A 16042-nucleotide genomic window follows, 5' to 3' on the forward strand; every position below is an offset into this window, starting at 1 on the left:
ATGTTGGATTTCAGGTACTATATTTTAAATGGAGCCATTTCTTTCCTGATCTTTCAACAGACTACTCAATTTTAATGCTAATTTAGATAAATGTAACACTGTGGAAAGACCATCCATTTCAAAAAAAGAAGATCAAGATCTCTCATCCACAGAACACACTGATTAATTAGGATGCTTAGGGGTAGCACATCTCAGCTAACTTAAATGCTATGCTTAAGTCAGGTTAATCGGATTCACTTTGCCAGTACAGTATCCCAAAACTGATTCTGGGACGGTTCATTATTCTGAAGATTATCATTCTGAATTGTACCTGATGCACAAATTCTGGAAATACAAGAGATTCAGGCTGAATCTCCTGGATAATGGTCCCATAATTATTATTTCCTTAATTCTCCTAAAAGAGGTGAATATAAGAGGCTGATTAGTTGGGCTCCAATAACCTAGTGCCTTATTCTAACAGAAGGACAGCAATAGTTAATTCCTCTTAACATTAAATTCTCAGGAATTTATCTGGATTCTCCCTTCATGTACATGGACAAAATTACTTTTAAGAATCAGATAACTCTGGACCAAAACCTCCTAAACAGTGCTGGTCTTTCTACAAATAAACAGCTTAATAATTGCGGCAAAAAAAAAAAAAAAAAAAAAAAATTGTGGCAGTTGGGGTAGGTGGGGTGGAGAGGAGAAATTTAGAACAGGTTTTTTAGTTTGCAGTTAAGTTTTCAATGCAGAGATTCAGAGATTCAATGCAGTGTCTGTCAATCTAAAATTCATTCAAAATTATTCTTCACAGACCATGTTAAACACAAGGGCCGGCTCAAATATGAATGAGGTACAAAAGAAACATAAAAGGCTGCAATCAAAAGCACTTTCAATATTAAACATGAAGGGATATTATATATAAAATACGAACAGATAAGTTTTAAAGTCTAAAATTCTGCGCTTTGACCCATGATACAACTGTTCTTTACATCATGAGCTTCTGTGTTTAATCTATCTAATAATATGTGTGACTATCATTTATTTAATATATACTATGTGACAAAGATGGTGCTGGACTCATTATGGAAACACAATCTCATTTAATCCTGACAACACTTCTGCAAAGTAATCACTGTCTCTATTTACCAGAAAGAGAAAATGAGGTTCAAATTGTAATTACAAGTAAAAAGAAGAATCAGAGTGGGGATTCACCAACGTCTGACTTCAAAATCTGTAAATTTTCTACAGTACCACTTTGCTCTTCTACAAAACTAACTGGAGTCAATCCTCACTCCAACTTGTAGGTCCTACATACGCAAATTTGCATATCCACTAAAATTTATTTGTAACCCCCAAATCAATACTCGTAGTGCTTTCACGGTCATTCACAGACGTGAGAAAAGCAATGAAAAACTTGAGTCACCTGAGGCACATGTGCATGCCCTACTGAAGTCAAACAAGGCAACACTGCTTCTTGTTTTCAGCTCTAATACCGTAAACAAGTGCCCTTTTTGTGGTTTATTTAGTGCCATGTTTTCCACCTTTTCGCGCTTTCTTTGGTGATTCGCTGTGTTAAATGGTCCCCAGGCATAAGGTTGCAGTGCTGTTTGCTGCCGCTAAAGCACAAAGAAGGCTGTGCTGTGCCTTACGGAGAAAACACACGTATTAGGTAAGCTTTGTTCAGGCACGAGCTATAACGCTGTTGGTCATGAGTTCAGTGTGAATGGATCCACAATATATGTTAAATAAGGTGTTTTTAAACGCAAACATACATAAAACAAGGCTATGCATTGATCAAATGATGAAAATGTCACGACCAAAGGCTCACAGGAGGCTGCGAGGCTGCGTTTCTCTTAGGAGCAATGGTTCAGCATTCGCTAATTCAGTGTTGCCAGCAACTTTATAGAACATTACTATGGTGAATAATGAAAACTCTGACTGAAAGTTTTTCTCCAAAAATGTTTACATTAATATTTCAGTAAAAGATTCTCCTTCTGTCATTTCCTTCAAAGAACATCATTATTTTTTGTAGTCATCACCCATCTGTTTAAGAAAAAGAAACCTTATGCTGTCATTCCATTTAATGGGTTGCAGCTACATGTGTCTGACTTTGCTCAGGAAACTCATCTCTCTTAAAAGCAATCTGGCTTTCCAATGTGAAAGTCTAAGGAATTAAGTTTCATTTCTTACTACTGGATGTCAGAGCTACTGTTTAAAGATGACTGTTTCGTGAGATTACGATTTTTAAGACTAGATGGTTACATGTAATAGGGACAGTACAAGCAACAACAACAAAAAACTTAGCATAGGAATTTAAAAATATCAGCACAAATTTGAACTCTTACCTTTCTTGCCCAAGTCAGATATTTTATTGAAAAAAAAAAAAAAAAAAAAGATTACAGTACTTAAAACTCCAAACAAGGACAATTCAGAATTGAAAGAAAGAAAACCTGAAGGAGCCCATTGTCTTCAGCAAAATTTTGAATACAAAAAACGTGGACCAGGAAAACAGTTTGTGTCCTAATGCACTAGTTCCATGATAAACACACATATATAGTATATCTCCATCAAGTGAAACTTAATCACCTTTTTACAATTGAGAGAGGGAAGGCAGCTTTTACTATGGTTAAGCCATGTATCGTCAACACCATGAAGCTAGCCTATCAGTTGTAATAGCTTCTATAAAATACCACAGTGAGAGCGCAATAAGCCTAGAAAATGGGCTACAAATCCCAGCTATGCTCAAGCAAGCAATGAACCAAAAATAAAAATAGGTAAAACTGAACCAAGAGCTAGATAGCATTCATCTAGCTTCATGATTGGTAAGGCAAAGTTCATAGGCCAAGGTTTTAAAGTGACTTATTCAGATCTAAAAGACAGTCGTTATACAAAATAAAATAAAAACATTTATGTAAATTCAGAAAAAAAATCACGAAGTTTCACTCCAAAGGACATAGCACAAAAAAGCTTACTTACAATGACCGAATACCATATTATTGTCCCTCTAAAATATCACTTTAAATATGCAAAGGTAAAGAGACTCAAAGTTGCACTTTATCACTTTTAATCTCTCCAGTTTAGACAAGCAATCTAAAAGATGTCACACATTCCTACTTAATACATTTGCTGGAATCTTTCAGATTGTAACTTTAGGTAAAGAAAATGTCAACTTTAAGTTTCTTTTCCAATCATCATATTTAAATTAGCCATTAAATGCTGAATTAACAATTAATCCATACAATAATATAAAAATACATGTATTAAATCACAATTTTCATCGATTATTGGAACTTAATAAAAATATTAATCATTTTAATATAACCATTTTGAAGAACTAGGCTGAATGTAGTGTAGTGTCTAAATTATACCATCAATAGAAATGTTACATTTTCCCTTCTGCTTGGTGAAAATGAGCTCATGCAAGTATTTTTGACACTCACAGTGACACACACATTTGCCATTCTAAGGATGTGTAAGCAGCTCTCACTTTTAAACATGACAATATGATTCAGTCATACAGTATTTGTTGAAATACCAGCTTTCACATGATTTCAATACGCTCTAAGCAAGAATGATCATTTTGACGGTTTCAGGTATCAGACAGAGAAGATAATTTAAAAGGTAAGAGTAAATGATTCCACTAGCACAGACGAGTTATCACCGTGACTAGTTTAAAACTAAGATTTTTCCAAGTACAATAAAAACTGTACTATAAAATACAATGGGTTTGCAAATACAGAGCAATTATCCAAGTAGAGAGCAAACTTGAACAAAATACAAACTCTAGCAGATTATCAACCTTACCTATTACTCATCTTAGCCCTTGTTAAAATACCCTGAGTAAAATGCAAATATTTTAAATAATGTTGGCTATATAAGATTTCTCTAAAAATGAACCATAAATGTCAATGCATCATGTTTTTAAATTTACAACAGTCAGATATGTAAAAATGAGTTCTTATCCAGTCACAATATAAACATTAAGGAATACTGATGTGAGATCTGGAAGCTTTTAATTCTCTAGCTTTTGTTAGCATTTTGGCAAAGCAAGTGATACATAAATGGTTTCAATGTAAAAAAAAATCATAAAAGAGAAAAATATATAAAATTTACAGTAGTTTCTACCCACCCTGGGCCAGCCTAGATCCCTAAAAGCCTCCCCCATCAGGTTCACTTCTGACTAAAGGAAGAATACCAGTCCTCCAGCAAAAACAGCCCCATTTTTTCATCAGAGAGGCTCTCACTTCAATGATATTCCTCCAGGGGAAGAGGACAGGAGCCAGGTTCCCTCGAATGTCATTCCCCAGATGTTCAAAACGTAACTAATTTATTAGCATTAGAAGATTTGGTTTATAGGGGAATCTCACTGGTCCAGTTTGTAGCCTACAAAAAAATGGATTATTTTTAAGTATAACATTAGAATACGAATAAAGGATGAGGATGTGGCTTTTTATTCCATAGAAATGGATACATTTCCAAACATGAGAAGTAAACAAGAAAGCATGCCTACCATTGAAGTTGGGGTCCCTCCCGATTTTTTAATATTCTTGGAAGGCATTCCATGAAGGCGACTGAGTCTGGCTTGGAAACCTGGAAAATCAAAGTCCTCAATTGAAGGAGGGTCTATGATCATTGGAGCATGGAATAAGATCCTATCAATTCAGAATTCAAAGCCAGTTGGAGGGGGAAATATATTGAACAGTAGTGGGGAAGAGGCAAAATTCACACTTAAAAGATCCGAACCGATGCCTAGTAGGGTTTTAATGCAGCCAGCACACGACAACCAATTGTTCAAGCATTAGAGTATTATCCTGGGTTTTTCTTTCCTCCCAATTTATCTTTCTATCATTTCAACGTTTCTACCATGGGCCTAGCAAGAAAGCAAGTCAACCTTCCGAATAAATTGAAAGCGTGAGAATTCAGTGGGAGCTGAATTGCTGGTCACCATGTTTCCTCATAGCATCTTGTGTCTAGAGTCTTTCATTTCCATTTAGCACCTCCTCTTTCAACGACTATTCCTAGACTGACTATAAGTCCCCTGTATCCAGCAGTCAGGCAGTGCTACTGACCTCTTCTTCCCGGATGTGACATAAGGGGGAAAGAACCAGTTAGGATACTTTCAAAGACAGGATCTGGTAAATTTTTGTCTAGATCAGTAGGATCTTCCTTTTCCCACCAGGGAATGACTCCAGTGATGCCACAAGCTCCCCCTGATTCCTTTTCATAAAACCAGTCGCTCTGTTCATCATCACCTGTGCAAATACAAGAGATCCCCCAGAGATTCAGTTTCATCGTCCAAATAAACCAAGCTGTCAGATTCAGATTTTAAAAATACAAGATGGTAATTAAATCTGAATTTCAGATGATTCATTTTTAATATAAATATATAGTACTTGCACAAAATTTTCAGTATACGTCCAAATACGAAATGGGTCCTACTTATACTAAAAAATAATTATTTATCTAAAATTCAAATTTAATTGGGGATCCTGTATCTTATCTGGCAATCATCTATATAATCTGTAAAGAAAACTTTTTATTCTACACCACGGTTTCACTTAAGAAATATTTTTTTTAATACTATGACAAGAACTTCCATCAACAATAACATAAAATGTTATGTTTCAGAACCAATTTAAAAATGTGAAAAACAATAATATACTGGTTAATCCTTTGGCAAAAACTGTAGGGAAATCCAGTTAAGTTACTACCCTTTCCATATTAAGGAAAAATAAACCTTAATCTCCTGCCAGGAATTAAAAGGTATAAAATTATAGAACTTGTTCTTTGCAGCTGATAATGGTATATAATTAGCTTAATTTCATGATTTCTATGGAGTGCAAAAGGGGAAACAATCATGAACAGATGTGACTAAATGAAATTAATCTGATTAAGTTCATTAAGAAATAGTTGTGAAAAAGTTGATTTTAAATGAAAAGTGACAACACTACAGAGTTTACAGAGAAACTACACTGAACCTCTACAAGCAAAGTATTTTTAAAACAATACTATTCATAGTAAGTCTGACTTCTAGGAACATCCTTGAGTGTAACCATGAAGTAACAATCAATTTAAAATTCAGTTTGAAATGTGCCCTTGGTGTGAATCAACAGTATTTTGTATTTTTTTTAAAAAGGAATAATAAAGAGATGTATAAGGAGACAAAAAAAAAAACAAAAAAAACCTCAAAAAAAGCAAAAACAGAAAAGCAGATAGTTTTAAAAATAAGAGACAAATAACATTTTGAATATGATCTGAGATTCATAAGTCTTCTTCACGATTCTTAGAAAAACTACTAGCTTCTAAGAGGGTCGTCACAACTGCTGTAAACTTTTTCCCTTTACAGAAGATTTCTGGTTTCCAAAATCTCTTACTACAAATGTTTTTAAACACAAACTAAAAAAACCCTTAAACTTCCATTGAAAATGATTTTATGGGAAATGGCTGTATTTAGAATTATGAGGGAGTTAAAAATTTAAAGCATTTGGAAAACCAAAGTCACCTGTTTATTTCAATTGAGGATTTAATAAAAATTATTTTTTTAAAAAAACAAGCAGAATTCAAAGCACACATATATTAGTACTTTCACTGAGAGTTATAGTAGAAGTTCACAGGTCAGGTATAAGCATAAGAAAAGAAAGGGAGTCACTTGAAACTGACTACCCTAGATCTTAATTCCAATTATACAACATTATAATAGAAAAATGGGGTTATTTTATTTTTGATGTGATACACAACTTTATTCTTAATACAGAAATCAAATAGCTACAGGTTAAGAACTTGGGTTCTAAAGTCAGACAGAACAATTAGATTTCTACTGTTTTGTAACACTGGGGAAGTTACTTCAACTTTATTAGTCTGGGTTTCATCATCTGGAAAAAAAAAGAGGGGGAGATCTCATAGGGTTGTATTAAGAATCAAACAAGAACTTAAAGTAAGTTAAATGTAAAAAAGCACTTAGCAATATGAAACGTAATAGGCTCACAATAAATGCTAGCAATTTATTATAAGCCATTCAATGCTTCTCAAAGATGGATAGGCTTGTCAAAATGTTATTTTTTAAAAAAGTGTTTTCATTTCATTTCATTACCAGAGGCAATGTTTATAACATAACTTTGGGTAGACATAGGTGTTTTAACAAGAATTTAGGTATATTATCAAGGTAGTCAAGCTTACTCTTAGACCTGAGGTTCTAACATATTTCAGTGAAGTCTATGGTCTTCAAAACAATTATGTATCTATTTATCAGGGACAAATGGTTTACAAGTAAGCAAAAAGGAATAATAATTTAATTTACTTAATTTGTACTGCCAAGAGGAGGAAAAGATTAAGAAAAAAACTGTGGGGCAGCTATTATTTTATCCTTTTTTTCATAACATCATTAAACTATTTATAATTAAAAAAAATAAATTTTGTGGGGTTTTTTTTCCCTTAGAAATTACTGCTTTCCTCTAAAGATCTCAAGAAAGGAAGAAAACACTTATGATAAGTATTCGTTTGTATGTATCCTGCCCCCTTAGTAAGGTTTTCATATTTTCTACTGGGACAGGTAGTTTCAAAATAATGCCACGTTAAAGTGTGAAAAGCTTCAGGAAATTTCAAAGATGGGAAAGACGTAAGTTGCAAGACATTACTGTTTAACAGTGTACAGTATTGAATTTAGGAAAATGGTCTAATTACTTACAAACTGGATAGGATGAATAAATGTCACAGCTGAATAAAAATGACAAATGACTTGCAAATCCACCTTTATTAATGCTTAAACAGAATTAAATACATTTGGAACCAGGTGGAGAATGAGAACCAGGGTCTTGTGAACTTGCTAAAAGAGACAAAATTGAAAAGACTTGAGGTATGTAAAGCTTTCTCAAGGAAGATAATCTTTCCTTAACATTATTAGCTCCACAGACTAGCTTTTGGAGATAATTAACTACTTTTGGTTATGAAGACATAGCATGGAAAGGAACTAAACCCCAGTCCACTAAGTAGTGTGTGGATTGCACTAAGGTAAATGGACTGCAGTCATCAATTTATGAAATAACTAGTAATAAGCACAACTTGAAAATGAAGGCGTTTTTTGCAAAGAGATAAAAAAATAGCATCTCAGTACCTTGTCTTCCCTCATCATTGGTAAACAAACCAGCGTCAGTGCTGCTGAGACTGCTGGAATCACTAAAATAAGGGAAAAGAAAAAAAAAAAAAACAGATCAAAAGGACAATTGATCTCTCAGTTGTGAAATTTTAAAGAGACATGGCAGCTCAGAGATGGAACTTAAGCCTGACAAAGATCTGAAAGAAAATAAGATGATTTTTTTTAATCAAACTGCAAATATCCCGGTTCCATTAACTACAGGGCATATTATTTTTGGCACATAAAACCACAGGAATCTAATGGGACTCTGACAGCAAGCCAGATGTGACTGCAACGAGGTGCTGACACAATTGATGCCCTTTATTATCTGCTTTCAGCAAATGCTTACTGCTCCTTTCTTATTCCGGGCAATTCAGCTTGAGCCCTGAACACCACTGCTCAATAAAATGGGGAAAGTCTCAATCAAAAGCAGGCTCAGGTTTTCTTCAGCACATGAAATAAATACAAGGGCCTGGGATAGAATTACTTTTCATAAGCATATTTGCAAATATTCCAGAAAAGACATTGCTTAAGAATTCCCAACAACTCTATTATTTGGCAAGGAGGAAAAAAGTTTACAATGGTAACAATCCATTAAATCAAAGCTAAGGTCTCTCTGAGCAGAAAATGAATATTGTCAATTATTAAGGAGGAAGTATACAAAAATAACGGGTTCTTATTATTTCCACACAAGTTGGAGAGTATGATACAGAGTCAAACTTAACATATAAATGAAAATAAATAGTAAATATTCAACTGACATGAATTAAACTGTCACTTAGTTTTACCAGAAGCGATGCTTATATGAGAGTCTAGTTAGTTAAAAAAACCACAAGGACAAGGTCAGATAATAAGGGGTTTAGTTTTTAAAGAATATTGAGTGACGTTCTTAAAAATTCTCATATACTCTCTTTTTACTGTAATTCTTAATTCTAACCAATCAGGAAATCACCCCAGGTGATTTTTAAATTACAACACTTTTCCATCAACAGGGAGAATTCTATAATCTTAGTTTAAAAAAAAAAAAAAAGCATCCTAATCTGTTTTAAAATATTTAAATTGGGAGTTCAGCATTAAAATTATAGATGAAATTCTAAATCCACATACTTTTTCTGAATATAAAATATCATTTCAGTTTTTGATTTTTAAAAAATAAATATAAACAAAAAGTATAAAAATTTAAGTGGCACATTCTCCCAAGAAACTGAATTAGTACCTTTTTCTTTAACTTTCTTCAAATTAAGTGAATGTATGAAACTATCCTGCACATATGTTAAGGAAAGAAAACAATACTTTTTAAAAGCATCATGTCAATACATATTTTCTTATTTACAAACAGGTATGCTCTTCTATACATAGTGCTGTTAGAGTATTAAAAACACTTCAGAAACTTTATCTTTCTGCTATTTAGCTGTCCAAACTACTATGGAATTTTTTTTTCTCAGTGACTGAGTAGTGCTTTCTCATCCGCCCTCATCAACACAACTCTAATAAAGGGCCTTAACATACATACCTTGGGTTAAATTCTTTTTCTGAAACCCTCGAGGCAAAATTATTTAAAGTTCATACATTTTTACACTTTATAAAGGTACATTCTAAAATGCCTAAGAGGAGTCTGGGGTAGCACTTCATAATCAAACATATTAATACGTTTTTTTCAATTAAATGAAGGAATATCCATGTTAAATACAGGTCAAGTTAGGTCTGGCCACAAATTAATTAGTTTTTCACAGCTTTCAGGATTCAGATTTGCAGATAAAGGGCTGTGAATCTATGTGCCTTTATTTATTTATTTATTTTTTTGGTACAATGGTCTTCCAATCTCTCTGAGTTCAGATTTACCCCCTTTAATCTATTCTACACATAGCCAGGTTCATCTTTTCAAAACATAACTGGTTGACTAAAAATATTATGGTATCCTGGATGGGATCCTGGACCAGAAAAAGAACAGTAAATAAAAACAAAAGAAATTCTAATAAAGTATTGACTTCCGTTAATGTGTCAACATTGGCCCATTAGTTCTGACAAATGTACTATAGTAAACGGATGATATTACCAATAGAAGCTGGGTGTAGGATGTATGGGAACAGAGTAGACAGAAACTCTCTGTGCTATCTTTGCAAGCTTTCTGTAAATCTAGAACTATTCTAAAAGAAAGCTTATAAAACACACAGGTGCATATATGTGTGTGTGTACATATGTGTGTAAAAAAAAAAGTCTATTAAAATTCTTATGTATAAAATAGATAACTAATAAGAACCTGCTGTATAAAAAAATTAAATTCAATTAAATTCAAAAAAAATTTCTTAAATTACTTCCTCAGATTTATTGGCTTAAATTTAGATATCAAGGCTTTCCATGGATGGGCTCCCACCTAAATTCTTCCCATCCCCATCTCTGGTCCTTTTTTTTTATGTCTTTTCTCCAAGAGGTATCCCTATCTCCTTTCTCTTCTCTGCCTGCTGTTCTTCTTAAAGATACAAGAAAATCAGAATTCCCTCTCTAAGGTCAGCTCTTAGCCCTTAACGATCCTTGGCCTACTTGGAGATGTTTTTACACGTGTTTTAAACATGCTTCCTTATTTACATTTCATCTAATTGATATCTAGCTAGTTGCTCCAAGTATATCATGTAGTTGTTAGTGGGTACAATAAATCAGAACAAGAACTTAAACAGAAGCAAGGCTTTCCATTTTCAGGAGCTGAGGGTCGTTATGGCTTATCTTCAAGGACACCTCTTCACACTTGTTTTTAGTATGACTTTTATAGCACAGTATTTAGAGGAGAATATATTCCATGAATGCTTGTTGAATTAATGCATGGATACCAATCCCAATCCCCTGCCCCAATCTGTTCATTTCCTATATTTTCTATTCTTGATACCTGCGCATCATCTGAGAGTCCTTTCTCATTCATCCTCCCAAAAATATAGGCAGCCAACCTTCCACTCATTCCAACTCTTAAAACTGCTCCCATATTTTTTTTGTCCTCTACTATTGCTGCCATAATTCACCTCCCTCTTAAGGATGGACTGGAGATCAGCCAAAACTAAACGAGCCACTGTTGTCAAGGTCAGGTATCTTGATAAAATATAAATCTAATTGACTAAAAATTCTTCACTGACTTCCCATTACTTATGTGATGGAATCCAAACTACCATAGCACACAGGCCTTCAAAACACAATTATTGCTGTAGTCTCCGCTCCCACTTTATGTAATGCAGTTACATTACCTATACTTTCCCACATGCATAGCACTTGCTTCACAACCATGGCTCTGAATAAGTTATTCCCTCTACCTGGGATAATCCCCCTTAACTCCTCGATATCTGAACAAGGCTTTCAGTCACAGTTCTTTAGGAAGTTTTCCCTCACCAGTACCTTCCGCACAGCACATTTCTTTTTCATCATTTGCTTGTTTGGCTATTCCAGGTTATGAGGCTGAAGAGAACCCGGGGCTGTCTTATTTGTCTTGGGACCATGAGTGGTGAACAGTAAACAGTAGTTATTCAAATGTGTGTTAAATCACACACACAGAGTGAAGTAGTTCCGTTCTTATCTACAAATCAGTTCCAAGGCAATATATAGCTTTTTATAGTAGGAAAGCTTTGGCAGTGGTCTCAAAAAACACTTATTCTTGTTGGGAAGATACTTTAAATGTTTAGCAATTTTCCCACAGAAGGAATATGCACCTGACTCTTAAGTGACCACAAAGAATAGCTGTATAGGTAAGTTTAAAATAAGAGGAAAAAAATTTAACTTATTCAAGAGTGAAAACATCCTTTTTGAAAATTTGTACTTAGGCTGTTGACTGCTGGGTAGCCTGATGGCACCTAATACTCAAATATTTTTTGACAATGAAAAGAAATGAAGAGAGTTTTATCTCATTTCTAGTCCAGGGTACACGTCTGTCAATAAAAGGAAGACATCAATAGAAGGAGGGGCTTACACAATCAATCCAGAAAGCAGGTAATCTGTGAATCCAGAATTGAGGATTTATCTCCACTGCCACACACCCTCCCTCCCAGCAATTAAGCAAGATAATTACTTTCAAGTCAAGCTAGATGGTCCTCAGTCACAATGGCCCAATACTTGCATACAAATAATTCTCGTTCCAGGATAAAAATGACAACTTTCTTGGAAGAAAAGCAGGTACCATAAACTTCTCAAAACCTTCCTGAAACATTTATGTAATTTTTAGTTCTTTAGAAAAATTACATAAATAGCAAACCACCTCTAATAAAAGGTCCATTCTATAAACTTATACCAGGTCCTACGCATATCTGTAACCACATTTACAAGGGGAAAGAAAAAAATATATATATATGCGCTTATGAGATCCATAGCTCACAATCCACATGATTAAAATGATGCCAATCTTACCAATTAAAAATCAAATACTCTTTCCCAGACCATTTTTAAAGAATATTTTTTTCTTGACCATAGTTGTGCATTTGATTTCAAGGACATGCTTAAAAGGATGAACAGTGCCAATGTTTTCTCATTCCTGCAGGTAACTAGTTCTGTGTAAAAGAAAAGTGATCACTTACCTTTTTGAAGGTGTCAAAACAGTCCTTAACAGCTATCATTGTGGTATACCTCTTTTCTAGAATGCACAGATTAGACTAACTGCCAAAGGATTACTGCTTCTCTCATTTGTCTAATGACAAGATCAGGAGTGTCTAGACTATAAGTTGGGTTTTACAAATCATAAGTGATCAGAATTCCTATCAATCTACAGACTTCTTAAAATATCTAGCCACTCACAGTGCAGTGGTATCAACTTTGGTTCTCAGGAGTCAGAATAAACTGATGAACCATGACACTAAAAAGCACCAATGGCTAAAGCTCTATAATTAAACAAGTAAATAATTATAAATGCAATTCTAACAGTTATAAATGTGCTGTTATTCAAAAGCATTCTTTCCCATTGAAAATCCATTTCCTTTTCTCTTTGTAGCTGAAAATTAAGTCATTATAATACCATCAAAAGTCTGTTTATAGATCAGACAAGCAATTTTGCTTTGCGCTAAACATCATAAATTATAAGTAAATAGAACCATGGTTAAACAGTACTATCACTACCATGATTATAATTTATAATTATTTGAAAATAGAATTAATTAAAATCTGAAACACATTCAACGGCAAACACTGGAGACATATTTTTATATTTAGAGAATAGAAAAGTCACCTTTCACTCATGAGTTCATCTGAGACCTTTTGCTCTTCGTATTCCATTTTGTCCTTATTGGTCTGGCTTGTTTCCTCACTTTCTAAGACTACTCCTTCGTCTTGGATTTTTGGTCCTTGTCTGACTATTTTCAGTTTCCTCTTCTTCACTTTGTTCTTGGTGAACTCTTGATATTGGTAAGCTCTGCTGTCATTGTCCATGTCCTGATCTCTACAAGCTTCGAGGGGCTGGGGCATTGTCCGCTTGTTAGCGCTGTCCTGTGGGAGGTCCACTGCCATGCGCTTGACCTTCCTCCTCCTGCGCAGAGGTCTGTTCCCAAGGCTGTCCACGGCAAAATCAGACTCGTGCCAGAGAGGTCTTTTCCCGCGAACGTTGTTATTTAAGTTCGATGATGGCCTGCGCTTTGCCACTAACATTTGGTCGTCAGAGTCGCTGTGGTCTTTTTTATTATTATTGTGATTCTCTCTATAGTCCTTGCTTGGTTCTTCCAAACTAGAATCAGAGCCTTCACTCAAGCAGTGACCGGTCTCCCACGGGTGATGAACATTATACGACCTCCGTTTTCTCCCTCTCCGTTTCCTGGCCTGGCGTTTCAGAGGGCAAGAGATACTTCGAGAATGGTCTCCAGTTTCGGCAAATCCACCTCGAGCTTGCTCCGAGCTCTCCTCCAGGGCTGAGACAAGATCATGAACCAGTTCTTCCATGGTTCGACTGAAATGCCTACATTTTTTAAAAGAAAGAAAAAAAAATTTAAATAGTCAGAGTCAACCATATTAACCTGGTTTATGGCAGCAGACAATTCATTCTAAATCTGACTAGAATTAATAGTTATTATAAAGAACTGTGTAAAAGCTGCTTAATTTTCCTATCTAAGATATTACAGTTCCAAATATTCTGACTCATTTTTAAGTTTTTTCTTGTATAAGTGCTTTTATTAAACACAGGAATTACTTCAAGATAGAGTAAGCATAATATCAGCAATGAAAGAGCCCAGTGATTTTATATTTTTACTGTCTAATTATGGAAAAGTTAGTTCTCTTAAATCACCATACCTTAGTCTACTCCTGCCCTTTTCCTAAAGCCAGTTTTCAGAGCAGATGTACAGAGTAAAGAGAACTTTCTCAGTCCCCCTGCTGCTCCACCACACACACACACACACACACACACACACACACACACACAAATTTCTAAGGAAACAAGGAAACATACAACCCTCTTCTCGCCACATGCTCTACCCAGTCACTGCCATGACATGCGAGGCAGACGGAAAGATAGGCAGCTACGTTCAAGGTTTGTAATATATGTGAAAAGAAAATTTAACCAAATGCTAGGCATATATTGAGACCACACCAACCTCGCAACCCAGTGCAGCAGAAACTCTGTTCGTATTCAACCTGAAGCCCCACTGATCTAAAATGGCCCATCATTTTTCTTACCATTACTCTGAAGCAGTCTCTTAGGCCTTACAAAAACAAAAAACAAAAAACTGAACTATGTGAGAAAATCATCCACTAGTCAGCAAGGATAAACATTAGTGTTCTTTGGGAACCTTTGTAAATTATATGGGTCCTTTCCAAACCCAACAGGGCCCAGATACATGATTTTATTTTTTAAGCATTACAAGTAATTCAAATATGCACCGTTCTTATGAAGATCATGAACAATCATTTCTTAAACTGAGTTCTAGAAGCACCTAGGATCAAAATATTCTCGATTATAAAGGACTGTATGGTTTCTAGAGTCTATAGCAGGGGTAGGCAAATTTTCTATAAAGGACCAAGTAGAAAATATTGTAGGCTCCACAGGCCATTAGGTCTCTGTCACAACTACTCAACTTTTCCCATGGTAAGGCCAAGACAATCATAAGAAATATGGAAATGAATGGATATGGCTGTGTTCTAATAAAATTTTATTTACAAAATCAAGTGATGGCCAGCCATAGTTTGCTGACCCCGGGTCTACATACAATCTTTATAGTCTATAAGTCTATAATTTCAGGTGTTCACAAGTTCCCTTTAACGACTTTCAACTTGATCTTTTCATTTTAATGATAACTTGAAAACAAACACACGTGTGATTCAACTGGATTTAACACTTAAAATACGAAACACGCATAACGCTTCCAACACTTGAGTATTTATTATGTGCCAGGCTCATTTCTAAGTGTTTCATTTGCATTACCTCATTTCATTTTCACATAATAACCCTATAAGGTGGTAGCGGAAATACACAGAAACAGATTTAAGGGAGGCTTGCCCAAAGTGACACATGTAGGAAGTGGTAGAAGCAGGATTCAAACTGTGGCAATCTGGTTCCAGAGCCTGAATGCTCACCCAACTACAGCCAAGAACAGCTACACAAGTCCAGTATCTGGTTTGCATTTTTATTTATGATTGATTTAGCAGCAGGGGATACTATTTATTGTTGAGACAGATTTAATACGCATCTATGTAAAGCTGATGACTCACAGTTAAGCATTATATTCTTCTGAACAGAAAAAAGGGATGGGAGACCTGAATCAACATAAGGCACTGGGCAGTTGGGTGGTGAAAGTGAGTCGAATTCAAAGAACCAGTGATGTAGTCCTCAGTAAAATGCACACTGTGAGCAATTAAGTAATAGGACATTGTCTTTCAGTTAATGTGGGTTTGTATTTTTCAGATCTATCTCCTTAGACATTCTGAATGAATAAACAAAAAGTCTATATAGACAAACATTTTTCAAAAACATGGTGATTC

At 34.9% G+C, this 16042-nt stretch overlaps 1 protein-coding gene across 12 annotated transcripts in view; it reads right to left on the reverse strand.

Moving 5' to 3' along the window:
- The window catches only part of GPATCH2 (G-patch domain containing 2), a 176362-nt gene that overhangs the window by 152359 nt on the left and 7961 nt on the right, over positions 1–16042 (reverse strand). For 10 of the 12 annotated variants that reach the window (XR_014254092.1, XR_014254093.1, XM_082426953.1 and 7 more), the window contains exons 2-5: positions 13305–14024; positions 8093–8154; positions 5052–5234; positions 4493–4572 (exon numbers count right to left, since the gene is read on the reverse strand). Coding sequence is in view for 10 of the 12 variants with exons in the window: in XM_082426953.1 (XP_082283079.1) it covers positions 4493–4572; positions 5052–5234; positions 8093–8154; positions 13305–14024 (1045 nt within the window). In the remaining 2 variants the exon portion in view is untranslated. Of the gene's footprint in view, positions 1–2328; positions 4366–4492; positions 4573–5051; positions 5235–8092; positions 8155–13304; positions 14025–14658; positions 14767–16042 lie in introns of those variants that run through there. The other 2 variants (XM_082426950.1, XM_082426949.1) reach the window with 2 other exon arrangements.

Source organism: Balaenoptera physalus (genome assembly GCF_965194825.1).
Source record: "Balaenoptera physalus genome assembly, chromosome: 1".
NCBI classification, from domain to species: Eukaryota; Metazoa; Chordata; class Mammalia; order Artiodactyla; family Balaenopteridae; genus Balaenoptera; species Balaenoptera physalus.